Source organism: Trachypithecus francoisi, unplaced genomic scaffold (genome assembly GCF_009764315.1).
Source record: "Trachypithecus francoisi isolate TF-2019V2 unplaced genomic scaffold, Tfra_2.0 Lachesis_group20, whole genome shotgun sequence".
Lineage (NCBI taxonomy): Eukaryota > Metazoa > Chordata > Mammalia > Primates > Cercopithecidae > Trachypithecus > Trachypithecus francoisi.
Genome location: NW_022681466.1, coordinates 44,784,112 through 44,812,080, shown reverse-complemented (window position 1 = coordinate 44,812,080; position 27,969 = coordinate 44,784,112). Strand labels below are relative to the sequence as shown.

General features: G+C 35.9%; 1 protein-coding gene and 1 long non-coding RNA gene across 2 annotated transcripts in view; both read left to right on the top strand.

The window, feature by feature from the left end:
* EFCAB13 (EF-hand calcium binding domain 13) overlaps nt 1-7,820 on the top strand; it is a 121,381-nt gene extending 113,561 nt beyond the window's left edge. The window contains exon 24 of the mRNA XM_033184098.1: nt 7,537-7,820. Coding sequence (XP_033039989.1) covers nt 7,537-7,820 — 284 coding nt within the window. The remainder of the gene's footprint in view (nt 1-7,536) is intronic.
* Nucleotides 7,821-25,588: 17,768 nt separating this feature from the next.
* LOC117067466 lies at nt 25,589-27,068 on the top strand. The gene is made up of 3 exons (XR_004430745.1): nt 25,589-25,689; nt 26,338-26,391; nt 26,969-27,068. It is a non-coding gene; the product is annotated as an uncharacterized LOC117067466 (long non-coding RNA).
* The last annotated feature ends 901 nt before the right edge of the window (nt 27,069-27,969 follow it).

Genomic DNA, 27,969 nt, shown 5'->3' with positions numbered 1-27,969 from the left:
AAAGATAGTACAGAGTTCCTGTGTACCCTACCCAGCTTCCCCTAATGTTAGCGTCATACATAACCATGTAACATTTATTAAAACAAAGATTAATATTGGGACAGTACCATTCATTAAACTACAGAATATATTTGGATTTCACTAATTTTCACGAATGTGCTTTAGTGTCTCAGGATCTAGTCTGGGATACCGTGTTGCATTTAGTTGTCATGTCTTATTAGCCTTCTCTAGTCTATGACAGTTTCTCAGCCTTTCCTTCTATTTAGTGACCATGACACTTTGGAAGAGTATTGGTCAGATATTTTGTATAAACCCTCAGCTTGGGTTTATCTCATGACTAGCCTGTGGTTGTGGGCTTTTGGGAAGAATACCCCAAAGATAAAGTGCCCTTTTAATTGCAACATGTAATACATTATATTAACATGATTTGTTACTGATGATATTAACCTTGATCACTTGAAGTGGTGTCTGCCATTTTTTTTGTCATAAAGTTACTGTGTTTCCCTTTTTCACAGTTTTTGTTAGACGCAAGTCACAAAGTTTAGCCCCATGCTCAAGGAGAAGAAAATTAAGCTATTCTTCTGGAGGGAGGAGTATCAAAGAATTTGTGGACGTGTGTTAAAGTAACCGCAGTAATTAATAAATATTTTGGAGGAGATACTTTGAGACAGTGCAAGTATTCTGTTTCTCTCTAAGTTTCTCCCACTAATTTTAGCATTCATCGGCAGATGAATTGCTAGCCTATAGCAATTATTACTGTGTTGTTCTAATGTTGATTTTCTACTTCCCTCATTCCTTCTACATTTTAAAATTATTTGAAATTCTTCGGCAGGGATGATTTATTCCTTCACTCCCATTAATTAATTAGTAATATGTCTTTTAATTAAACCATGTAGTTAACTTACACTTATGAGATTACTAAAGTATTTGGGTTTAAATCTACCATTTTACTAGTACTTTCTATTTCAGCCACCTATTCCATATTTCCTTTTCTCTTTCCTTGTCTTTTGGATTTTTTACTTTAAAAATTACTCAATTTCTTAGACAATAGCAAAACAAATATGACAAAAATTATATAAAATCCTTTTGAGTGTGATAAGTGTGTTTCTTATTTTTATTGTGATTATTATTTGTGTTTACAAATGTCAAACCTTTGTCAAATATCACAGAAATTGCTGTCTGGTGTGATCCAGAGCAATCAGACAAGAGAAAGAAATAAATGGCATCCAAATCAGTAAAGAGAAAGGCAAACTGTCACTTTTCATTGATGATATGATCATATACCCTGAAAACCATCAAGCTTCATCCAAAATGCTCCTATATCTGATAAATGAATTCAGTAAAGTTTCAGGATACAAAATCAGTGTACACAAATTAGTAGCACTGCTATACACCAACAATGACCAAGCTGAGAATCAAATCAAGAACTCAATCCCCTTCATAACAGCTACAAAATAAATAAATAAATACTTAGGAATATACTAAACTAAGGAGGTGAAAGACCTCTACAAGGAAAACTACAAAACACTGCTAAAAGAGATCATCAATGACACAAATGGTCATGGATGTGTGGAATCAGTGTTGTGAAAATTACCATACTGCCAAAAGCAATCTACAGATTCAATGCAATTCCCATCAAAGTACCATGATCATTCTTCATATAACTAGAAAAAAGTCCTGAAATTCATATGGAACTAAAAAATAGCCTGCATGGCCAAAGCAAGACTAAGCAAAAAGAACAAATCTGGAGCATCACATTACCTGACTTTAAACTATACTGCAAGGCAACAGTTATCAAAACAGCATGGTACAGGTATAAAATAGGCATGTAGGCCAATGGGACAGAACAGAGAACCCAGAATTAAAGCCAAATACAGCCAACTGATCTTTGACAAAACAAACAAAAACATGAAGTAGAGAAAGGACACCCTATTCAACAAATGGTGTGGGGATAATTGGCAAATCACTTGTAGAAAGACGAAACTGTATCCTCATCACTCATCTTATACAAAATCAGCTCAAGATGGATCAAAAACTTAAATCTAAGATTTGAAACCATAAAAATTATAGAATATAACATTAGAAAAACTCTTCTAGACATTGGCTTAGGCAAAGAGTTCATGACCAAGAACCCAAAAACAAATGCAACCAAAACAAAAATAAATAGATGGGACTTAATTAAACTAAAAAGTTTCTGCAAAGCATAAGAAATAATCAGCAAACAGACAACCCACAGAATGAGAGAAAATATTCACAAACTCTACATGTGACAAAGGACTAATATCAAGAATCTACAAAGAACTCAAGACAGCAAGAAAAAAACGAAACCATCAAAAAGTAGGCAAAGGACATGAATAGACAGTTCTCCAAAGAAGAAATACATGGCCAACAAACATATGAAAAAAATGCACAACATCACTATTTGTCAGGGAAATGCAAATTAAAACCACAATAAGATACCACCTTACTCCTACAAGAATGGCCATAATTAAAAAATTAAAAAATAATAGATGTCGGCATGGATGTGGTGAAAAGGGAACACTTTTATGCTGCTGGTGGGAGTGTAAACTAATAAAACCACTACGGAAAACAACATGGAGATTCCTTAAAATCTGAAAGTAGGTCTTTTGACTCCTTGGTTCAGTATATTCCTAAGGTTTTTTTGTTTTGTTTTGTTTTGTTTTGTTTTGCAGCTATTGTAAAGGGGGTTGAGTTCTTGATTTGATTCTCCACTTGGTCACTGTTGGTGTATAGAAGAACTACTGATTTGTGTACAGTAATCTTGTGTCTGGACGCTTTGCCGAATTATTTTATCAGTTCTAGGAGCCTTCAGGAGGAGTCCTTAGGGTTTTCGAGGTAAACAATCATATCATCTGCAAATAGTGACAGTTTGACTTCCTCTTTACCAGTTTGGATGCCTTTCTTTCTCTTGCCGTATTACTCTGCCGTATATTTCTCTTGCTGTATAGGACTTCCAGTACTATGTTGAAGAGGAGTGGTGAGAGTGGGCATCCTTATCTTGTTCCAGTTCTCAGAGGGAATGCTTTCAACTTTTTGCCATTCAGTATTATGTTGGCTGTGGGTTTGTCATAGACAGCTTTTATTACAATAGGGTATGTCCCTTGTATGCCTATTTTGCTGAGGGTTTTAATCATAAAGAGATGCTAGATTTGTCAAATGCTTTTTCTGCATGGTCATGTTATTTTTGTTTTTAGTTCTGTTTATGTGGTGTATCACATTTATTGACTCGTGTATGTTAAACTATCCCTGCATCCCTGGTATGAAACCCACTTGATCATGGTGGATTATCTTTTTGATACGTTGTTGGATTCTGTTAGCTAGTATTTTGTTAAGAATTTTAGCATCTACATTGATCGAGGATATCAGTTTGTAGTTTTCTTTTTCAGTTATGTCCTGTCTTGGTTTTGGTATTAGAGTGATACTAGCTTCATAGAATGAGTTAGGGAGGGTTCCTTCTTTCTCTGTCTTGTGGAATAGTGTCAAAAGGATTGGTATCAATTCTTCTTTGAATGTCTACTGCTGTGAATCCCTCTGGTCCTGGACTTTTTTTTGTTGGTAATTTTTAATTACCATTTCAATCTTGCTGCTTGTTATTGGTCTGTTCAGGATACCTAATTATTCCTGATTTAAGCTAGGAGAGTTGTATTTTTCCAGGAATTTATCCATCTCTTCTAGGTTTTCTGATTTATGTACACAAGGGTGTTCATAGTAGCCTTGAATGATCTTTTGTATTTCAGTGGTGTCAGTTGTAATATCTCCTGTTTTGTTTCTTAGTGGTGTTATTTGGATTTTCTCTCTTCTTGTTTTGGTTAATCTCACCAGTGGTTTATCAATTTTATTTCTCTTTTTAAAGAATCAGCTTTTTGTTTCATTTATCTTTTATATATTTTTTGTTTCCATTTCATTTAGCTCTGGTCTGATCTTGGTTATTTCCTTTCTTCTGCTGGGTTTGGGTTTGGTTTGTTCTTGCTTCTCTAGTTCCTTGAGGTGTGACCTTAGAGTGTCAGTTTGTGCTCTTTCAGTGTTTTTGATGTAGGCATTTAAGGCTATGAACTTTCCTCTTAGCACTGCCTTTGCTGTATCCCAGTGGTTTTGATAAGTTGTGTCATTATGGTCATTCAGTTCAAAGAATTTTAAAATTTCCATCTTGATTTCATTTTTGACCCAAGGTTCATCCAGGAGCAGGTTATTTAAATTTTCATGTATTTGCATGGTTTTGAAGGTCCCTTTTGGAGTTGATTTCCAGTTTTATTCCATTGTGGCGAGAGAGAGTGCTTGATTTAATTTCAATTTTCTTAAATTTATTGAAGCTCACTTTATAGCCTATCATATTGTCTATCTTGGAGAAAGTTCCATGCGCTGTGAATAGAACATGTCTTCTGCAGTTGTTGGATGAAATGTTCTGCATACATCTGTTAAGTCCATTTGTTCCAAGGTATAGTTTAAGTCCATTGTTTCTTTGTTGACTTTTTGTCTTGATGAACTGTCTAGTGTTGTCAGTGGAGTATTGAAGTCCCCCACTGTTATTGTGTTGCTCTCCACCTCATTACTAATAGGTCTATTAGTAATTGTTTTGTAAACTACATATATGTGTGTAGAATTGTGATATTTTCTTGTTGGACAAGGCCTTTACCATTATGTAATGTCCTTTGTCTCTTTTAACTGCTGTTGCTTTAAAGTTTGCTTTGTCTGATATAAGAATAGCTACCTCTGCTCACTTTTGGTGTCCATTTGCATGAAATGCCTTTTTCTACCCCTTTACTTTAGGTTTATTTGAGTCCTTATGTGCTAGGCGAGTCTTCTGAAGGCAGCAGATGGTTCATTGGTGAGTTCTTACCCATTCTGCGGTTCTGTATCTTTTAAGTGGAGCATTTAGGCCTTTGACATTCAATATTAGTATTGAAATGTGAGGAACAGTTGCATTCATCATGTTCTTTGTTGTCTGTGTACTTTGGTTTTTTTGTTTTTTGTTTTTGCTTTTCTCGTATTTTTGTTTCATAGGTCCTGTGTAATTTGTGCTCAAAGACATTCTGTTTTGATGTGTTTCCAGGATTTGTTTCAAGATTTAGAGCTCCTTTTAGCAGTTTTTGTAGTGGTAATGGCAAATTCTCTTAGCATTCATTTGTCTGAAAAAGACTGTATATTTCCTTCATATATGATGCTTACTTTCACTGGATATAAAATTCTTGGCTGATAATTGTTTTGTTTGAGGAGGCTGAAGATAGAGCCCTAATCCCTTCTACCTTGTAGGGTTTCTGCTGAGAAATCTGCTGTTAATTTGATAGGTTTTCGTTTACAGGTTACCTGGTGCTTCTGTCTCACAGCTCTTAAGAGTCTTTCCTTCGTCTTAACTTTGGATAACCTGATGACAGTGTGCCTAGGTAAAGATTGTTTTGCTATGAATTTCCCAGGTGTTCTTTGTGCTTCTTGTATTTGGATATCTAGGTCTCTAGCAAGGCCAGGGAAGTTTTCCTCAATTATTCTCCCAAATATGTTTTCCAGGCTTTTAGAATTCTCTTTTTCCTCAGGTACACCGATTGTTCTTAGATTTGGTTGTTTAACATAATCACAGACTTCTTGGAGGCTTTCTTCATATTTTCTTATTCTTTTTTTTGTCTTTGTTGGATTGAGTTAATTAGAAGACGTTGTCTTCAAACTCTGAATTTCTTTCTTCTACTTGTTCAGTTCTATTACTGAGACTTTGCAGAACATTTTGCATTTCTAAAAGGGTGTCCAAAATTTCCTAAATTTTTGATGGTTTTTTTCTTTAAGCTATTTCGTTGACTATTTCTCCCTTCACTTCTTGTATCATATTTTGGATTTCCTTGCATTGGGCTTTGCCTTTCTCTGGTCCCTCCCTGGTTAGCTTAATAACTAACTTCCTGAACTCTTTTTCAGGTAAATCAGGGATTTCTTCTTGGTTTGGATCCATTACTGGTGAACTAGTACGATTTTTCTACCAAGCTTTATGAAATACTATTCACTTTCAGAATCTGTCCTGTACCCAGGTTCTAACGCTAATTTTCTGCTTCCCTCATATACCATCTCAAGACTGCTATCTTTGGCCTCCTGTATTTCCAAGCTTCTTTCTTTTATCTCCCCAGAGGTTAAGGCTTTCATCCATCAGCTCTCTGACTTGTTCTCAGTATTTCCCTACTCAGCAAGGGGACTCTCTTCTTATGGGTGAACTCTCATTGATATTATCCATGTTCTGTAGTACAAAGACATTTCCTTATTCTTTCTTCTATGAAATTGCCACTTGAGTTTCCTCGTTTTTTTTTTTTTTTTAGATAGATTCTTGCTCTGTCACCCAGGCTGGAGTGCAGTGGCACATTCTCGGCTCACTGCAGCATCCGCCTTGAAGATCTTGCAAGCAATTCTTCTGCCTCAGCCTCCCGAGTAGCTGGGATTACAGGTTCCTGACAGCACACCTGGCTAATTTTTGTGTTTTCAGTAGAGACGGGGATTCACCATGTTGGCCTGGCTGGTTTGGAACTCCTGACCTTAAGTGATCTGCCCACCTCAGCCTCCCAAAGTGCTGGGATTACAGGCATGAGCCACCATGTCTGGCCTGAGTTTCCTCTTTGGCTTTGGCTCTGAAGCTGACTGTGCTGGTCCTAGATTTTTATTTCCTGACTTATATGCAAATACAAATGTTTAATATTCTGCCTCTTAGTTACACTGTAGGCATGGACTATAGGTTATTTTACTTGTTAATTTGTATGGATTTTTGGAGACCATGTGGATAGATTAAATGTAGGTGTCTACTGGCATACTAAAGCAGTGTTTCTAACCTTTATTTCCTCACTCCCCTAAGAAACCTTTATAGACATTTTAGTTCCTAATTATCCCCCACCTCCCATGAAAATTTAATACCACAGATATGCCATATATCTGTTTAAGTACTATGGCCACAAACTATTGTAATATCTGATATATTTTTCTCCTAAGAACCAGTTTTACCCCCTTGAGAGCAGTATCACTATCAATGAGAATGTATGTTCTGAAAGTATCTTGAATTTTATTTTCACTGTTGTACTGCCAAATCCTGTAAGTAGTATTTTACTTATACTTTAACGCATGTATGAGTAATATTGATCTATAATTTCCCTCCCTCACCTCCTTAGTATTATATTTATTCTGTAGTTTTGTAGGCAAGTAGGAGCTACTGAAGGGTTTTATGCGTAGGAATAATCAATTTTTTAAAAGAGGAATACCTCCCTTTACATACTGTGGAAAATAAATAGAAGATGAGACTGGTGGCATAGGTTTTTAAAGATGCTATTGTAATAACATAGGTATTAGTTAATGCAGCAGGAAATTCAAGAAGTATTTGGAAATAGAATGAGCAGAAATTGATAATCATATGCATGCAATAGGTAAGGGAGAAGAAATAGCCCAGCCTTACTCTCAAGCTTTTAACTTTTGTTATAATTTGACTATTAGCTTCAGCTATATTATTTAATTCTGAAACAGTAATTCTTTCATTTAATTAAATTATGCTTTGCCTTACAGAAAGTGGCAAGGTTACCATTCAAGAATTTATGACTAAATTCTCCGATATATTGACAATTCCTAAAGCTGCAGGTAAGTTTTATTTAATATGTAATTATTGCCCAGATCTAGAAAGGCAAGCAGTGGTTTACATGTTAAAAACAATACAGGATTCAATAGTTAAAGCACAGGTAAGTAAGAAGCAATACAATATGAATATAAAACAACACAAGATTAGATTACATAACTTCTGTTTGAATTCTAAGGCAAATATTGCTAAGCTTAACCCAAACTCAAAATTTTAGGTAGTCTTACTTGGTAGTGCTAGAAAATTACTAGATTATATATTATTCTTTGAGGTTATTCACTATGCATATTTGACTTCTGAAATTATTAGAAAATGATTTTTAAAACTTTTGACACATCCAGTAGAATTTTTATCACTATCTGTTATGTTCTCACGTATCTTCAGCAACTCTCTTGATCTCATTTTTTAAACATCCATGCTTTTTGAGGTGTAATGTACATATAGCAAAATTCACTCTTTTTAGGCATACAGTTCTTTGGATTCTTAAAAATAATATAATGTAACCCTTACTATATACAACATATAGACTATTTTACCCCCCAGAAGTCTCTTATGCCCTTTTGGTAATCCATTTCTTCCTCTATCCTGAGGTCCTGGCAACTACTGATTAATTCTTTGTCCCTATAGTTTTGCCTTTTGTGGAATATCATGTAAATGATTACATATGAAGTGGTTTGAGTTGGGCAGTCATTGCATACATATACCTTGAATGTATATATATGTATACATTCAAATGAGAGTATCAGCAAAGTATATACTCTCATTTGTACTCTCATTTATACTACCAGCTCTTCCTAGAAAAAATGGATTCTGATTGGTTCTGGTTGCAGTATTACAAATTTCAAATAAAGCTTTATTTGAGTACCCCCAAAACTGAAGTACTGATCCCTTTGGCTGTTTATTTCCCACTAAGTTGTGTGTGTGTGTGTGTGTGTGTGTATGTGTAACCAACATTTTGTTGAACCAACAGTGTACCACTAGTAAAGCTGCTATGCAAAATTATCCCTTAGGTCTGTTCTAAACTTACAGTGTAACTGATTTTATTGTCCTCACCTAAGGTTATTCAATTCATATATGGGAAGAAAATACTAGGACATTAAATCAAGATGGTTACTTTTGCTATTTTGCTGAAGATTCATCATATTTAAATATAAATCAAGAAGTTAATCTACATGTTAGAAGTGTTTTTAGAAAATTTTTAAATTGACATATAATTGTATGTATGGGGTACAATGTGCTGTTTCATTTATACATTGTATAATAATCAAATCAGTGTAATTAGCAACCCATTGTGAACCCCAAATATCAGAAACAGGATTCAATTAATTTAGAAAGTTTATTTTTGCTAAGGTTAAGGGTGTGCCCATGACACAGACTCAAGAGGTCCTGACATATGTGCCCAAGGTCGTTGGGGCACAGCTTGGTTTTATACATTTTAGGGAGACATGAAATATCAATCAATACATGTAAGATGTACATTGGTTTGGTCCAGAAGGGCAGGGGGAAGACAACTTGAAGTGAGGAATTTCCTTATGGGCAAATTGTGAGGGAGGTATGTAGCTGCTGCTGCTGCATTTTTTAAATTTCTGTTGCTATCTCCTTTAGGAATAGAATGGGAGGCAGGTTTGCCTGACACAGTTCCCAGCTTGACTTTTCCCTTTGGCTTAGTGATTTTGGGATACCGAGATTTATTTTCCTTTCATACCATCAGCTCAAATGTTTATCATTTCTTTGTAGTGAGAACATTGAATACATTATTAATTACAGTTAATTTGTAATTTTTTAAATTTTTAAGTGGACAAATACAAATTGTATGTACTATGTATTGCATTATTCAAAATATGTACATATGGATGTGAGGGCGATCTGGCTGCGACATCTGTCACCCCACTGATTGCCAGGGTTGATTCGGCTGATCTGGCTGGCTAGGCGGGTGTCCCCTTCCTCCCTCACCGCTCCATGTGCGTCCCTTCCGAAGCTGCACGCTCAGTCGAAGAGGACGACCATCCCCGCTAGAGGAGGACCGGTCTTCGGTCAAGGGTATATGAGTAGCTGCGCTCCCCTGCTAGAACCTCCAAACAAGCTCTCAAAATATGTACATATATTGTGGAATGGCTAAATTGAGCTAATTAACATGTTTTACCTCACATACCTATTTTTGTGATGAGAACACTTAAAATCTTTTCTCTTAGCAATTTTCAAAAATATTTTACGTTATTATTAACTGTACTCACCATGTTCTATGACAGAGCTCTTAACCTTATTGATTTTCTAATATTTTATTAAAGATTTTTGAGTATATGTTTATGAGGGATATTGGTCTATAGTTTTTTTTTAGTGTTTTTTCCAGATTTTTTTGTTACTGTTATACTGGCTTCATAAAATGAGTTGGGAAATCTTCCCTCCCTCTTTTATTTCTGGTAGAGTTTGTGTATTAGTCTGTTCTAATGCTGCTAATAAAGAAATACCTGAGACTGAAAGAGGTTTAACTGAGTCACAGTTCCACATGGCTGGGGAGGCCTCACAATCACGGTGGAAGGCGAATGAGGAGCAAAGTTGCCTCTTACATGGCGGCAGGCAAGAGAGCTTGTGCAGGGGAACTCCCGTTTATAAAGCCATCAGATCTCATGAGACTTATTCACTTACGGTGACACTGCCCCCATGATTTGATTATCTCCATGGGGCCCTGCCCTTGACATGTGAGGATTATTACAATTCAAAGTGAGATTTGGGTGGGGACACAACCAAACCATATCAGTTTATGATTATGATTAGGATTATTGTTTTCATTAAATGTTTGGTAGAATTCACCATCTATTCCTGAAGATTTAAAATATTGAGCTCTATTTATTCAATAGATATAAAGCTGTTTAGAGCCTCCTTGTTCTAAATCTTTCTGTAGTTTCTGTAAGTATCATAAAGAAGAAATGTACTTTCTATAAGTGGAACTGTGTCTTGTCAAAATTTGTTTATTTTATGTAATTTGTCAGGTTTATTGTCATAAAGTTGTTCATAATATCCCCTTATTATCCTTTTAATGTCTATAGTGTGATGTCTTATTTTTCATTCCTGATGTTTGTAATTTCTGTTTTCTCTTTTTTGTTTGTAACCAGTATTGCTAGGGGGTTATTCAATTTATTAATAATTTTACACAAATGGTGATTTTGTTAATTTTTGTTAACTTTTCTCCTTTGTTTTTCTTTTTCATTGGTTTATATTTTTATTTTTACTATCATTTGGTCTTTGCTTACTTTGGGCTTCGTTTACCCTTCTTTGCTAGCTTGCTAAGATAGAAGCTTAGATAACTGATTTTTATTCTTTTCTAGCATTTAAAACTGCAAATTTTCCCCTAATATGTCTTTCATTGCATCTCACAAATGTTGTTATGTTGTGCTTTGTCATTTACTAAAATATTTTCTAATTTACCTAATAATTTTTTCTTTGAAGTATAGGTTATTTAGAAATGTAGTCTTTAATTTCCAAATATTGGGACATTTTCTAGATATCTTAATTATTATTGATTTCTAATTTATTTATTTGTTTTAGGGAGAGGGTCTTGCTTGTTGCTCAGGCTGGAGTGCAGGTGGCATGATCATGGCTCACGGCAGCCTCCAACTCTTGGGCTCAAGCAACCTCTTGCCTCAGCCTTGCAAATAACTGGGCCTACAGGCACACACCACTACACCTGGCTAATTTTAAACATTTTTTCTCTAGAGATGGGGTCTCATTTTGTGTTCCAGGCTGGTCTTGAGCTCCTGCGCTCAAGCATTTCTCCTGCCTTGGCCTCCCCAAGTGTTGGGATTATAAGTGTGAGCCACTGTGCTAAGACTGATTTCCAATTTAATACATTTGGCCAGAGAATACATTTTGCATGATTTAAATTCTTAAATTAATTAAGATTTATTTATAGCCCTGGTTATGGTCTGTCTAAGTGAATGTTCCATGTGTACCTGAAAGAATGTGCATTCTGCACTTGTTAGGTCGCATTCTGTAAATATCAGTTAGGTTACAATGTTTGCTAAATTGGTCTGGTCTTCTAATTCTTGCTGTTTTTTTATTCTACTTGCTCAATTAGTTACTGATAGCAAGGTGTTAAAATCCCCAGTTCTCACTGTAGAATCATTTATTCCTCCCTTTAATTTTGTCAGTTTTTGCTTTATTTACTTTGAAGGCTTTGTTCAATGTATACAAATGTGGTATTGTTACAAAATTTGTGTATATGACCTTATGAAATATATTTTGTCTATTGTTCTTTTTTATCTTATTTTTATTGCTCTCTTCCTTTCCCCAATTTTTTCACTTACATTTGTATTTTTTTGGTATCTATTTCTTGTCAGTTAACTTATTTTGGCAACAGAGAAGGATATAAATAAATACAAATAAATAATACTGTCATTTTTCTTAAGTGTAATTTCATATGTTGGGAAATTTTAACCACCTATCTTTAAAATATGAAGGAGAAACATGAAACTTTCTTTCTAACTGAAAGTGATTATCTCTTCCCAGAAGATAAATTTTACAACAACAACATTCACAAAAATGATGTTACAGTCATTTCTGGTCTCCAGAAAAATTTAAATGCCATGGGAATCTATCTAACAGATGATAAAATACAGAAAACTTTGGATAATACTAATCCTAATGGTGAGTAATTATTTCACTTTAAATTAACAAAGTTGGGGTATGTCAGAAGAAACTTTAAATGCCCAAGGAAATTATCTATCTTTTAATTGATGAGCTTGTATTGAAGGAACTTATTTTCAAAGGTATAGGTCTGGCCACTTTTATTTTGGATCTGATGTGCATATTGGATACAACACAAGATAATTCATTCCTCCACTTTATGTTCATGTTTTATAGCTCTGGTTTTATAACATCAAATGACCATTTTAACAACAATATCTAAATTGTTACTTCCTTTTTTTTTAAGATGAAGTGGTGCATTTTAAGGATTTTATCAGAGAATTGGCCAACACTGATGAATTTACTGAATGCCAAAGTAAGTATGAAATTTGACGGAATGTGAACAGAAACTTCATGTCTCTAGATTGGTATGTGTAGTTGTGTGTGTGTGTGTGTTAACTTTTTTTTTTTTTTTTTTTTTTGAGACAGAGTTTCACCCAGGCTGGAGTGCAGTGGCATCATCTTGGCTCACTGCAACCTCCACCTCCTGGGTTCAAGCAGTTTTCCTGCCTCAGCCTCTCGAGTAGCCAGGATTACAGGTGTGTACCTGGCTAGTTTTTATATTTTTTTTTTTTTTTTTTTTTTTTTTTTTTTTTTTTTTTTTGAGACGGAGTCTCGCTCTGTCGCCCAGGCTGGAGTGCAGTGGCCGGATCTCAGCTCACTGCAAGCTCTGCCTCCAGGTTTACGCCATTCTCCTGCCTCAGCCTCCCGAGTAGCTGGACTACAGGCGCCCGCCACCTCGCCCGGCTAGTTTTTTGTAGTTTTTAGTAGAGACGGGGTTTCCCCGTGTTAGCCAGGATGGTCTCGATCTCCTGACCTCGTGATCCGCCCGTCTCGGCCTCCCAAAGTGCTGGGATTACAGGCTTGAGCCACCGCGCCCGGCCAGGTTTTTATATTTTTTAGTAGAGATGGGATTTTACCACATTGGTCAGGCTGGTCTCAAACTCCTGGCCTCAAGTGATCTGCCCACCTCTGCCTCCCAAAGTGCTGGGATTACAGGCATTAGCCACCATGCTTGGCCATGTATTTAACTTTTAACAAAACTCTGCCAAGGCCCCTTTTGCATTTTGTCATTTAAACAGTATAGAAATATATATATTTAAAACCCTAGTTTTTCAATTTGTGGATACATATTTTTCATAATATCATTAATTACTTTGAAAATTATCTGTGTTTCTTTCACTTTTCATGGATTCTGTCAAGTTGCATTTTTTTTCTTTATCAGTTTTGTCCGAGGTTTATCTATCTTATTAAAGTAATCTGGTTTTGGTTTCTTTAATCACCCTGGTATCATTTGCTCTTATCTTTCTTCTTTATTTCTTCTTATATATTTGGGCTTACTCCCTTGCTCTTTGTCAAAAACTTTAGCTAAGTGCTTAACTCAGCTTTTTAAAGTCTATTTTGAAATTTCAGCACAATGAGACATTAAAACAACCTTGGAACACAAACATTGAAATTGCGAGTTGGAATATTAAGACTGGGGTTTTGAATGGGTCTTAAGTGTATTATCTCTAAATTAGTCTTTAATTTGAATGCAGTTTCAATCAATATTCCAGGAAAATTTTGGTGGGAACAAAATTTTAGATACATTGTGGATGTATTTACTTTGAGAAAATAATTCTGATATTTATTTGAAAGACAGACTCTTTGAAAAGCAATAATGATGGGGAAGTTGCCTTACCATACCAGATAGAAGGACATATTATAATGCTTTTGTAACAGTGTTACAAATAGACCAATGCATCACAATATAGTACCTGCGGAGACTCATGTATGTGAGAACTTGGCATATGATAGAGATATCATCAATTGATGGAGGAAAAGATGTATTATTTAATACCTTATTTGGGAAATTGCCACACCTTGTGGAGGAAAATAAAATTGAATTCATACTTTATGCCATACACAAAAATAATCTTCAAATAAATTAAGTAGATGTTAACGTGAATCTGAAAGTAAAACTACAAAACTGGTGGAGGAAATTATTGGAGAAAATATTGTGCCTTGTGGTCGCAAAGGATTTCTTAAATGGTACTTCTAAAATCACAATCATAGGGTAGAAAAAGATTTGATTATATTAAAATTAAAGATTTCTGTTCAATGAAGGACTCTAAAGAAATGACCAGATATGTAACAGACTGAAAGAAGATAATTGCAACTTTTAGAGCTAACAAAAGATTAATATTTAAAATATATATAAAGAGATTCTACAAATAAGCAATAGATAAAAACCCATTGGAAAAATGAATTAAGGATATAAGAAGGCAGTATACAAAAGGAGAAACACAAATGGCTCGTATGTATATGAAGAGAGCATTAGGAATACTCATGAATAACTGGTGGGTAGGTAAAACAGTATTGCCACTCAGAATAGCAGTCTAGCAGTACTTAGCAAAATTAAAAACATGCGTTCCCATCACCCAGTAATTCAGTTCGTAAGTAATTAGCCCAGAGAAAGTTTCTTGTTAGAGACATGTATAAGGATGCTCATTGCAACATTATTTGAGAGAAAGATGAGTATAACTTAATTGTCCATTACTAAGGGAATGGTTCAATAAAATGTGGTCTCTACGTACAGTAAATCAGAAACAATAAACTGGTTGTACCACAGATATATTCCAGTAATATATGGTTCAGTGAAGAAAGGGAAGAAATAGAATAAACTTGTAGTTCAAAATGCTTTATGTAAACTGATTTATATGAGTGCACATTATACAAACAACATTGTATTTTTTCAGCTAAACACATAAATCTAAGTAATTAGATGAGATAGATTGAATAGAAATATATTAAATACACTGCAGTTGCTACTTATGAAGGAATAAAATTGGAGATAGTAGTTGAAGAAGAAAAAGAGTAAAACAAGCAGAGGCCCTTTGAAGATGAGTGATGACAAAACACCATGAATCCAAGAGTATGATCAACTCAATTATGTATACTAGAACTCTTTACTAATATGAAAAAATTAAATTGACAAGTTAGATAAGATTAAACAGAATGTATATATTTATACACAGAGATAAAGATAGAAAGAATTTGAGATTTAAATGACAATAAGCCTGATTTAAGAAACATATAGCAGTTCATATTCCAAAAACATTGAATACACATTTGCTAATGCCTATTTTGTATTCACACAAATATATGATATATTTAAGTTACAAAGAAAAATGTCAATGAATTCTGAAAATCAGAAGTTGTTTAGATCACGTATTCTGACCACCATGTAGTAATATATTAAAATCATTTATGAAGGAATGTGGAAAACATTTTGATCTGAAGATTAAAAGCAGTTTTGTAAAAAGCAAAAAAAGCAGATGCTCCACTAATTATTTGGTTAAAGAATAAAGTCTGAAATTAAACATTATTTAGAAATGGATGAGAATGAAAGCACTACATGTCAAAACATGTGAAGTATGACCAAAACAGTCTTACAGGAAATCTTATAGCTTTAAATGCTTTTATTAGAAAATGAGAAATACTGAAAATTATCTCAATTGTTCAACTCATGACGCTAAACAGCAACATAAACTACAACAGCAAAACAGTCCCCGCAAAAAGCAGTAGTTAGAAACTAATCAATTTGAAAGCAGGAGTAACTGAAATAGAACATATGCACAAAAACAAATTATTCATTTAACCAAAAGCTGGGTCTTGAAAAAGACTAATAAGGAACTCTTTAGGAATTATGATGCAGGAAAATAAATAGAGATGGCATAAATAAGAAGATAGTGAAAAATGTGGATACAGAGATTTAAAAGTATTTGAATAACACTGAAAATTAAGTTAATAAAACATCAGTTTATGGACATCTCATCAACAGCACTGTCATTCTTTCCAAACATGTAGATAAGAAGAGCAAGGGCTGGCCGGGCGCGGTGGCTCAAGCCTGTAATCCCAGCACTGTGGGAGGCCGAGACGGGCGAATCACGAGGTCAGGAGATCGAGACCATCCTGGCTAACACGGTGAAACCCCGTCTCTACTAAAAAATACAAAAAACTAGCCGGGCGAGGTGGCGGGCGCCTATAGTCCCAGCTACTCGGGAGGCTGAGGCAGGAGAATGGCGGGAACCCGGGAGGCGGAGCTTGCAGTGAGCTGAGATCCGGCCACTGCACTCCAGCCCGGGCGACAGAGCAAGACTCCATCTCAAAAAAAAAAAAAAAAAAAAAAAAAGAAGAGCAAGGGCTACTTTTTAAATTAAAAAATAATTTATGGCACCATCTTAATTGTGATCATTTTTCTGTTTTGTTGTTTCGTTTTTTGAGTTGAACATTTAAAAAATATTTGTTTATTGTTTTCTCATATAAACATTTAACCTATAAATTTTGTAGAGCTTTCTATTTAGAAGATACTTCAGAGGCAAAAAGCATTGGATATCCTACAAAGTGAATATATTTCACACAAATCAGGTTGCTATGTGCTTATATAGATGAGTAAGTACTGTGACACTTTCTCATTAATATGTATATATACACACATAGAAATAGAAGATGCATGGAACATTATTAGTAGTGTCTGTGATGGGAAAGTTGAAATTGAAGGCCTTTTATCCACTTTGAAGAGCCTGAAGAAACCTTTAGATGAAGAACAATTTAAGGTCTTATCAAACAGTGCAGCAGATGGTGAGTACTTCCTTTACTTCTCAGCTCTCCTGTTTAGAGTACACATGTTTGCACAGGCTAAACTGTTAAAAAGTGGTAGTAATACTGTATACTTAAAAAGGTTATATGGAACTAGTATATACATATATTGCTCATTGTGAATTGTTACAACCCTTTTGGAAAGTGTATGGATGTTCTTTATTTGGATAAGACAGACATAATTTTGTTATTCATGTTTTAAAACCAGATGTTCATATATTGGAGTATAAAGGCAAAATAATACATATGGTAGAGCCCTACTCTTCCTTTTCCCCAACCCGGTATTCTAGAGAGAAGATACTTCTTATATACAGAGTTCCATGGACTTTTGGGTTCTCTGGTTAGGTTAAGAACATAACCTTAGTCACCCTACTATTTATTGTTGGATTAGCATAATTTTTAGACTAGATGGAGTGTAAAGACAGCAGTAGATTCAGCAAATGACTTCTGGAATGTCTAGAAGGCATCCATTGCATGGTTCTAACCATTTCCTTGCATTTTTTTTCTGTAGTTTACTATGTTCATATCCCTAAAAGATATATAGTGGAGTTTTGCTTTTTGTACTTTATATAAATGGAATAATACTGTATATATTTTTTATAGTTTGCTTTTAGCTCAGTATTGTGAAATTTATCCAGACAGATGCATTGTAGCTGTGGTTCATTCCTTTTTTTTTATTATTATACTTTAAGTTCTAGGGTACATGTGCACAACGTGCAGGATTGTTACATATGTATACATGTGCCATGTTGGTGTGCTGTACCCATTAACTTGTCATTTACATTAGGTATATCTCCTAAAGCTATACCCCCTCCCTGCTCCCCATAATAGACCCTGGTGTGTGATGTTCCCCTTCCTGTGTCCAAGTGATCTCATTGTTCAATTCCCACCTATGAGTGAGAACATGCGGTGTTTGGTTTTCTGTTCTTGCGATAGTTTGCTAAGAATGATGGTTTCCAGCTGCATCCATGTCCCTACAAAGCACACTAACTCATCTTTTTTCATGGCTACATAGTATTCCATGGTGTATATGTGCCACATTTTCTTAATCCAGTCTGTCACTGATGGTCATTTGGGTTGATTCCAAGTCTTTGCTATTGTGCATAGTACTGCAATAAACATAGGTGTGCATGTGTCTTTATAGCAGCATGATTTATAATCCTTTGGGTATATATCCAGTAATGGGATTGCTGGGTCAAATGGTATTTCTAGTTTTAGATCCTCGAGGAATTGCCACACTGTTTTCCACAATGGTTGAACTAGTTTACAGTCCCACAAACAGTGTAAAAGTGTTCCTATTTCTCCACATCTCGCCAGCACCTGTTGTTTCCTGACTTTTAATGATCACCATTCTAACTGGTGTGAGATGTTATCTCATTGTGGTTTTGATTTGCATTTCTCTAATGGTGAGTGATGATGAGCATTTTTTCATGTGTCTGTTGGCTGTATGAATGTCTTCTTTTGAGAAGTGTCTGTTCATATCCTTCGTCCACTTTTTGATGGGGTTTTGTTTTTTTCTTGTAAATTTGTTTGAGTTCTTTGTGGGTTCTGGATATTAGCCCTTTGTCAGATGAGTAGATTGCAAAAATTTTCTCCCTTTCTATAGGTTACCTGTTCACTCTGATGGTAGTTTCTTTTGCTGTGCAGAAGCTCTTTAGTTTAATTAGATCCCATTTGTCAATTTTGGCTTTTGTTGCCGTAGCTTTTGGTGTTTTAGACATGAAGTCCTTGCCCATGCCTATGTCCTGAATGGTATTCCCTAGGTTTTCTTCTAGGGTTTTTATGGTATTAGGTCTAACATTTAAGTCTCTAATCCATCTTGAATTAATTTTCGTATAAGGAGTAAGGAAAGGATCCAGTTTCAGTTTTCTACTTATGGCTAGCCAATTTTCCCAGCACTGTTTATTAAATGGGGAATCCTTTCCCCATTTCCTGTTTTTCTCAGGTTTGTCAAAGATCAGATGGCTGTAGATGTGTGGTATTATTTCTGAGGACTCTGTTCTGTTCCATTGGTCTATATCTCTGTTTTGGTACCAGTACCATGCTGTTTTGGTTACTGTAGCCTTGTAGTATAGTTTGAAGTCAGGTAGCATGATGCCTCCAGCTTTGTTCATTTGGCTTAGGATTATCTTGGCAATGCAGGGTCTTTTTTGGTTCCATATAAAATTTAGAGCAGTTTTTTCCAATTCTATGAAGAAAGTCATTGGTAGGTTAATGGGGATGGTGTTGAATCTTTAAATTACCTTGGGCAGTATGACCATTTTCATGATATTGATTCTTTCTATCCATGAGCATGGTATGTTCTTCCATTTGTTTGTGTCCTCTTTTATTTCACTGAGCAGTGGTCTGTAGTTCTCCTTGAAGAGGTCCTTTACATCCCTTGTAAGTTGGATTCCTAGGTATTTTATTCTCTTTGAAGCTATTGTTAATGGGAGGTCATTCATGGTTTGGCTCTTTGTCTGTTACTGATGTATAAGAATGCTTGTGATTTTTGCACATTGATTTTGTATCCTGAGACTTTGCTGAAGTTGCTTGTCAGCTTAAGGAGATTTTGGGCTGAGATGATATGGTTTTCTAAATATACAATCATGTCATCTGTAAACAGGGACAATTTGACTTCTTCTTTTCCTAACTGAATACCCTTGATTTCTTTCTCTTGCCTGATTGCCCTAGCCAGAACTTCCAACACTGTGTTGAATAGGAGTGGTGAGAGAGGGCATCCCTGTCTTGTGCCAGTTTTCAAAGGGAATTTTTCCAGTTTTTGCCCATTCAGTATGATATTGGCTGTGGGTTTGTCATAAATAGCTCTTATTATTTGGAGATACATTCCTTCAATACTGAATTTATTGAGCGTTTTTAGCATGAAGGGCTGTTGAGTTTTGTCAAAGGCCTTTTCTGCATCTATTGAGATAATCATGTGGTTTTTGTCTTTGGTTCTGTTGATATGCTGGATTACGTTTATTGATTTTCATATATTGAACCAGCCTTGCATCCCAGGGATGAAGCCCACTTGATCATGGTGGATAAGCTTTTTGATGTGCTGCTGGATTCGATTTCCCAGTATTTATTGAGGATTTTTGCATCGATGTTCTTCAGGGATATTGGTCTAAAATTCTCTTTTTTTTTGTTGTGTCTCTGCCAGGCTTGGAATCAGGATAATGTTGGCCTCATAAAATGAGTTAGGGAGGATTCCCTCTTTTTCTATTGATTGGAATAGTTTCAGAAGGAATGGTACCAGCTCCTCTCTGTACCTCTGGTAGAATTTGGCTATGAATCCGTCTGGTCCTGGACTTTTTTTGGTTGGTAGGCTATTAATTATTGCCTCGATTTCAGAACCTGTTATTGGTCTATTCAGGGATTCAACTTCTTCCTGGTTTAGTCTTGGAAAGGTGTACGTGTCTAGGAATTGATCCATTTCTTCTAATTTTTCTAGTTTATTTGCATAGAGGTGTTCGTAGTATTCTCTGATGGTAGTTTGTATTTCTGTTTGTATTTCTGATAGCCCCTTTATCATTTTTATTGTGTATATTTGATTCTTCTGTCTTTTCTTCTTTATTAGTCTTGCTAGTGATCTGTCAATTTTGTTGATCTTTTCAGAAAACCAGCTCCTGGATTCATTGATTGTTTGAAGGGTTTTTGTGTCTCTATCTCCTTCAGTTCTGCTCTGATCTTAGTTATTTCTTGCCTTCTGCTAGCTTTCAAATGTGTTTGCCCTTGCTTCTCTAGTTCTTTTTTTTTTTTTTTTTTTTTTTTTTTTTGAGACGGAGTCTCGCTCTGCCACCCAGGCTGGAGTGCAATGGCCGGATCTCAGCTCACTGCAAGCTCCGCCTCCCGGGTTTACGCTATTCTCCTGCCTCAGCCTCCCGAGTAGCTGGGACTACAGGCGCCCGCTACCTCGCCCGGCTAGTTTTTTTGTATTCTTTTAGTAGAGACGAGGTTTCACCGTGTTAGCCAGGATGGTCTCGATCTCCTGACCTCGTGATCCGCCCGTCTCGGCCTCCCAAAGTGCTGGGATTACAGGCTTGAGCCACCGCGCCCGGCCCTCTAGTTCTTTTAATTGTGATGTTAGGGTATCAATTTTAGATCTTTCCTGCTTTCTGTTGTGGGCATATAATGCTATAAATTTCCCTCTACACACTGCTTTAAATGTGTCCCAGAAATTCTGGTATGTTGCGTCTTTGTTCTTATTGGTTTCAAAGAACATCTTTATTTCTGCCTTCATTTCGTTATGTACCCAGTAGTCATTCAGGAGCAGGTTGTTCGGTTTCCATGTAGTTGAGCAGTGTGTAGTGAGTTTCTTAATCCTGAGTTCTAATTTGATTGCACTGTGTTCTGAGAAGCAGTTTGTTATAATTTCTGTTCTTTTACATTTGCTGAAGAGGGCTTCACTTCCAACTATGTGGTCAATTTTGGAATAAGTGTGATGTGGTGCTGAGAAGAATGTGTATTCTGTTGATTTGTTGTGGAAAGTTCTGTAGATGTCTCCTAGGTCCACTTGGTGCAGACCTGAGTTCAATTCCTGGATATCCTTGTTAACTTTCTGTCTCGTTGATCTGTCTAATGTTGACAGTGGAGTGTTGAAGTCTCCCATTATTATTGTATGGGAGTCTAAGTCTCTTTGTAAGTCTCTAAGGACTTGCTTTATGAATCTGGGTGCTCCTGTATTGGGTGCATATATATTTAGGAGAGTTAGCTCTTCCTGTTGAATTGATCCCTTTACCATTATGTAATGGCCTTCTTTGTCTCTTTTGATCTTTGATGGTTTAAAGTCTGTTTTATCAGAGACTAGGATTGCAACCTGCTTTTTTTTGTTCTCCATTTGCTTGGTACATCTTCCTCCATCCCTTTATTTTGAGCCTATGTGTGTCTCTGCACGTGAGATGGGTCTCCTGAATACAGCAGACTGATGGGTCTTGACTCTTTGTCCAGTTTGCCAGTGTGTCTTTTAATTGGAGCATTTAGCCCATTTACATTTAAGGTTACTGTTTTTATGTGTGAATTTGATCCTGTCATTATGATGTTAGCTGGTTATTTTGGTCATTAGTTGATGCCGTTTCTTCGTACCATTGATGATCTTTACAATTTGGCTTGGTTTTGCAGTGCCCGGTACCAGTTGTTCCTTTCCATGTTTAGTGCTTCCTTCAGGAACTCTTGTAAGGCAAGCCTGGTCGTGACAATCTCTCAGCATTTGTTTGTCTGTAAATAATTTTATTTCTCCTTCACTTATGAAGCTTAGTTTGGCTGAATATGAAATTCCGAGTTGAAAATTCTTTTCTTTAAGAATGTTGAATATTGGCCCCCACTCTCTTCTGGCTTGTAGAGTTTCTGCTGAGAGATCTACTGTTAGTCTGATGGGCTTCCCTTTGTAGGTAACCTGATCTTTCTCTCTGGCTGCCCTTAGCATTTTTTCCTTCATTTCAACCTTGGAGAATCTGACAATTATGTGACTTGTGGTTGCTCTTCTCAAGGAGTATCTTAGTGGTGTTCTTTGTATTTCCTGAATTTGAATGTTGACCTGTCTTGCTAGGTTGGAGAAGTTCTCCTGGATAATATCCTGAAGTGTGTTTTCCAACCTGGTTCCATTCTCCTGTCACTCACTTTTAGTTACACCAATCAATTGTGGGTTTGGTCTTTTCACATAGTCCTGTATTTCTTGGAGGCTTTGTTCATCCCTTTTCATTCTTTTTTCTCTAATATTGTCTTTACGCTTTATTTCATTAAGTTGATCTTCCATCTCCGATATCCTTTTTTCTGTTTGATCGATTTGGCTATTGATACTTGTGTATGCGTCATGAACTTCTCATGCTGTGTTTTTCAGCTCCATCAGGACATTTATGTTCTTCTCTAAACTGGTTATTCTAGTCAGCAGTTCCTGTAACCTTTTATCAAGATTCTTAGCTTCCTTGCATTGGGTTAGAACATGCTCCTTTAGCTTGGAGGAGTTTGTTATTACCTACCTCCTGAAGCCTACTTCTGTCAATTCGTCAAATTCATTCTCTGTCCAGTTTTGTGTCCTTGCTGGAGAGTAGTTGCGATCATTTGAAGGAGAAGAGGCATTCTGGTTTTTGGAATTTTCAGCATTTTTGCATTGGTTTTTCCTCATCTTTGTGGATTTATCTACCTTTGATTTTTGATGCTGATGGTTTTTGGATGGGGTTTTCCTGTTTGTGTCCTTTTTGTTGATGTTTATGTTATTGCTTTCTGTTTTTTAGTTTTGCTTCTAACAGTTAGGCCCCTCTTCTGCATGTCTGCTGGAGTTTGCTGGAGGTCCACTTCAGACCCTGTTTGCCTGGGTATCACCAGTGCAAACATTGCTGCCTGCTACTTCCTCTGGAAGCTTCGTCCCAGAGAGGCACCCACCTGATGCTGGCCAGGGCTCTCCTGTATGAGGTCTGTCGACCCCTGCTGGGAGGTGTCTCACAGTCAGGAGGCATAGGGGTCAAGGGCCCATTTGAGAAGGCAGTCTGCCCCTTAGCCAAGCTCGAGTGCTGTCCTGGGAGATCCACTGTTCTTGTTAGAGCCAACAGACAGGAACATTTAAGTCTGCTGAAGCTGTGCCCACAGCTGCCCCTTCCCCCAGGTGCTCTGTCCCAGGGAGATGGGAGTTTTATCTATAAGCCCCTGACTGGGGCTGCTGCCTTTCTTTCAGATATGCCTTGCCAAGTGAGGCGGCATCTAGAGAGGCAGTCTAGCCCCAGGGGCTTTGCTGTGCTGCAGTGAGTTCTGCACAGTCAGAGTTAACACTGTTAGGGGAAAACTGCCTACTCAAGCCTCAGTAATGGCAGATGCCCCTCGCCCCACCAAGCTCGGTCATCCCAGGCTGACTTCAAACTGCTATGCTGGCAGTGAGAATTTCAAGCCAGTGGTCCTTAGCTTGCTGGGCTCCATGGAAGTGGTACCCGCTGAACGAGATCACTTGGCTCCCTGGCTTCAGCCCCCGTTCCAGGGGAGTGAACGGTTCTGTCTTGCTGGGGTTCCAGGCACCACTGGAGTATGAAAAAAAATTCCTGCAGCTAGCTCAGTATCTGCCTGAACAGCCGCCCAGTTTTGTGCTTGAAACCCAGGGCCCTGGTGGTGTAGGCACACAAGGGAACCTCCTGGTCTATGGGTTGCAAAAACCATGGGAAAAGCATAGTATCTGTGCCGGATAGCACGGTCCCTTATGGCACAGTCCCTTGGCTAGGGGAGGGAGTTCCCCAGCTCCTTGCGTTTCCCAGGTGATGAGACGCCCTACCCTGCTTCTGCTCGTGCTCCATAGGCTGCACCCACTGTCTAGCCAGTCTCAATGAGATAAACCAGGTACCTCAGTTGGAAATGCAGAAATCACCTGCCTTCTGCATTGGTCTCACTGGGAGCTGCAGACTGGAGCTTTTCCTATTCAGCCGTCTTGCCACAGCCTATGAGTCCAGATCAATTTATAGAGAATGGATGTATTTATAATTTTGAGTTTTTCAATTAATGATAATAAATGGTATGCTGGTAAAATGGCTCTCTGTAAAACACCACCACTTGATTTGTAGCATTTTTCAACTTCCATGATGTAAATTGTCTCACCATCGCTGATTTCCAGTAAACCATTTAGAATCAAGTTCACAAAACTCCTGAGTATTTAACAATCAGTTGTCACGAGCCAATTCAAGTTGGTGGCACATCATTAAAAATGGTTCATCACTAAGTTTATTTTGGTCAACTTGATTTTTCTGTTTTGTTAGATTTACTCCTAGGTCTTTTTTACTTTGTATGTAATTGTGAATGGTATATATTTATATATATATATATATATAGCATTATTGCTGAGTTATGTTTTTCTAGGACTTTATACCTTTTTTAAATATTCAAACTAATTACATAATGTTTATAATATCCTCCTATTATCTTTTAGGTATCTGTAGGAACTGTAGTGGTCTCATTTGTCATTGGTTATGTTTTCTCCTTTTTTCCTTTGTCAATCTTAGTACAGGTATCCATCAACTTTGTTGTGTTTTGTTCCAAAACACAACTTTTTTTCTGTGTTCATTCTCTCCATGTAAGGTTTGTTTTTTGTTTCTGTAATTCCTGCTTTTGTCTTTATTATTTATTTTCTTCTACTTTTGAGAGGTTTAATTTGCTATTTTTCTCTAACTTTTTGAGATAGAATCTTCGATTATTGGTCTTTTTATCTTTTTTAGCATATGCATTTAAGACTAAATTCCCCTGTCAGCACATCTTTACCTTATTCCACAAGTTTTAATATGTAATATTATCATTGTCAAGATATATTCTAACTTTGTAGGATTTGTTTTTTGACACATGAATTATTTTAAAATGCACTTACTGATTTCCAAATATATGGGAGTTTTCTTAGTAATCCTTTACTATTGATTTCCAGTTTAATTCCCTACACTAGATAACACATTTATTTGTACCAATTGTCTTTGCCATTATGCTAATTTAAAATGGCATAAGCTTTATATAACTGTGTACAATATTATTTTATAACCATCACTGTGGGAACACTTCATTTACTAGGGTTGAAGGAATACTATTCATTCTCTGTATCTGCAATTGACTACTTATTGTTTAACAAATACCATTATTTGCCTTAATTCTGCTTTCATAATTTTAAATTACAATATTTTCAAAATTTTTATTTTTCTCTTATGTTTTTTGTTTTGAAGGAGGAGAAGTTGACTTCAATGACCTGGAAAATGTCCTGCAAAATATGGGGATAGAGCTCACATCTAGAGAACACTTGGAGCTAGAGAAATTACTTCCAATTGATGGTGGGCATTTCAAATAGTAGTTTTCAGGCGAGTTGGTATAGTCATCAAGGGAGTTATTCCACATTACACATATCAGTAGAGTCTTGAAATAGTTAGGAATATATCCTCAAAATTTATATTATTCAACAACTATGTTTGTTGTACATTGTTTATAAATTAGGGATTTTAAATATTCATAATTTCATAGGTAACTATTTTTAATATTTAGGAATATAAAAATTGTCTAATAAAATACACATAACCACAAATCTTGTCATCAGGGCTAAGGAATTAATATTGATGGTTATCTTTCATTCTATTGAGATGTGTTAAGACCTATAGGAAACAGGAGGAAGAGATGGAAGAGGAGGAGGAGGAGAAATGTATAAATGTATAGGAGCTGTGGAGAAAAAAAAGTAAAGTCAGAAAAGGTGTACTTTTTTGCTTTATCCTAGTTGATATTAATAATTTTCTCAGATGCTAAGGAATTGACAGATTTACCATATTAACAATTTTGTGTACATTTTAATTTTATTATTTTAGAAGATATTAAGTAAATTTTAAGAGCAAATTATTTTATGGTCTGTATTTCTGAACTTAGAGATTTTTATATTGCTATTGCATATATAGTTCTTTTCCATATGATGTAAATTACGTATTTTCTTTCAGCTAATGGAAAAATATATAAGAATAGGTTGCTGAATTGTGTGAAAGGTATAAAAGGTAAGTGATATGCAAATTGAGAAAGAAGATTAATTGAGGTACTTGTGTTATGCTTTTGTTTCTTCCTCACCACGAAATTTGCTATCAAACTCACATATATCTTCATAATTATTTTTAATACATATATATGTTCACATTGGTTTAATAATTTCCTGTGTTTTATTTTTAAAGTTATTCTACCTATCTTAGATTTTTCTCAATTTTGGCTGTGGAAATAATAAAATTTAGTCCTAGGTATCAAAATTTTAGAGAAGCTAATATATCTTGAGATACAGTGAGCAAACGGAACCTTAGTTGTATGGATACTTATATTAAAAACTATTTTAAAATTTGCTATTTTTCTGCTATAAATAAACTGAGTGGTTTATCAACTTCCAACATGCTATTTATGTGGGCTCATTTTGGATATTGGATGTAAATGAATAGATTGATTTTAGTTCATTAATGGCCCTCTTTAAATACTTAAGTGTCCCTGGGCTCTTCTTTATAATGAAATTGATAATCATGATACATAAAAGTTGATATTTATTACATTTTTACTTTTGTTTCAATTTCTTCATGTCTTCCTCTTTTATAGAGTTGCAAGTCAATGTTCATGACATTGACAGTATACTCGGAAACATGGCATTCAAACTCACAGCTGAAGAACTTAATGATCTAACCCCAAATCTACCAGTGAATGGTGAGAAACTTAATAGCTTTGCACCCTCAAGAGAGTTTGGATTTTTAATAGCTTTGCACCCTCAAGAGAATTTTGGCTGATATTTTTGATAGTACTTATTTGGCTTAGATGAGAATGATTTTTTTCTCTTAATATATTAATCTAAAGTTGGTACTTTTAAATTTTTCATTCATTCACTCATTCATTTGTTTAACAATTTTTTACTAAGCACTATATATCAGGTGTTATGCTAAGTGCCAGAGATACAGTGGTAAGCAAAAATAGACATAGTCTTTGGCTTTATGGGGCCTAATGTAAGCAATTCTTAGTGTACCAAGAGTAGCTGAGAAGTTGCTAGGGCCTTAGTCAAATCAACAGTTTTCAGAGGAACTAGAGCTACCAGAGTTTCAGCCGATATGTACATTTTCCCTACTTATTTTTAGGCATGGATTTTCAAATTCTTGAATCAAATTTCATGAATCAAGGACAGAATTGCCTGTCTTGAAGGAAAAATTGAATTAGAATTGAAGTGTTGTAAATCACAAAGTAATCTCTAATTTAAAGGAACTAAAACAGAATATATTAAGCTAGACACAGTCCAATGAGACAAAACAGCATTCCCTAGGAACATTTTACTGAACACTGTCTCTTACGTATAAAAATGTTTGTTCACATGATTTGCATGCCATTTAGTTATAACTTTGCCATGGGTTGCATACTGTTTCACCGTTGCCCTATGGTAAGCTCATTCCCCAAAATATATCTTTATCAAATCATTGCTTCATTTTTCAGTACTATTGATATACTAGTTAAAGACATGTAGTTAGATGTTAAATATATGGGAGAGTGACATCAGCAAGATGGCAAAATAGGAGGTCCCTACTCTAGTTCACCTCACAGAAACACTGATTATCAAC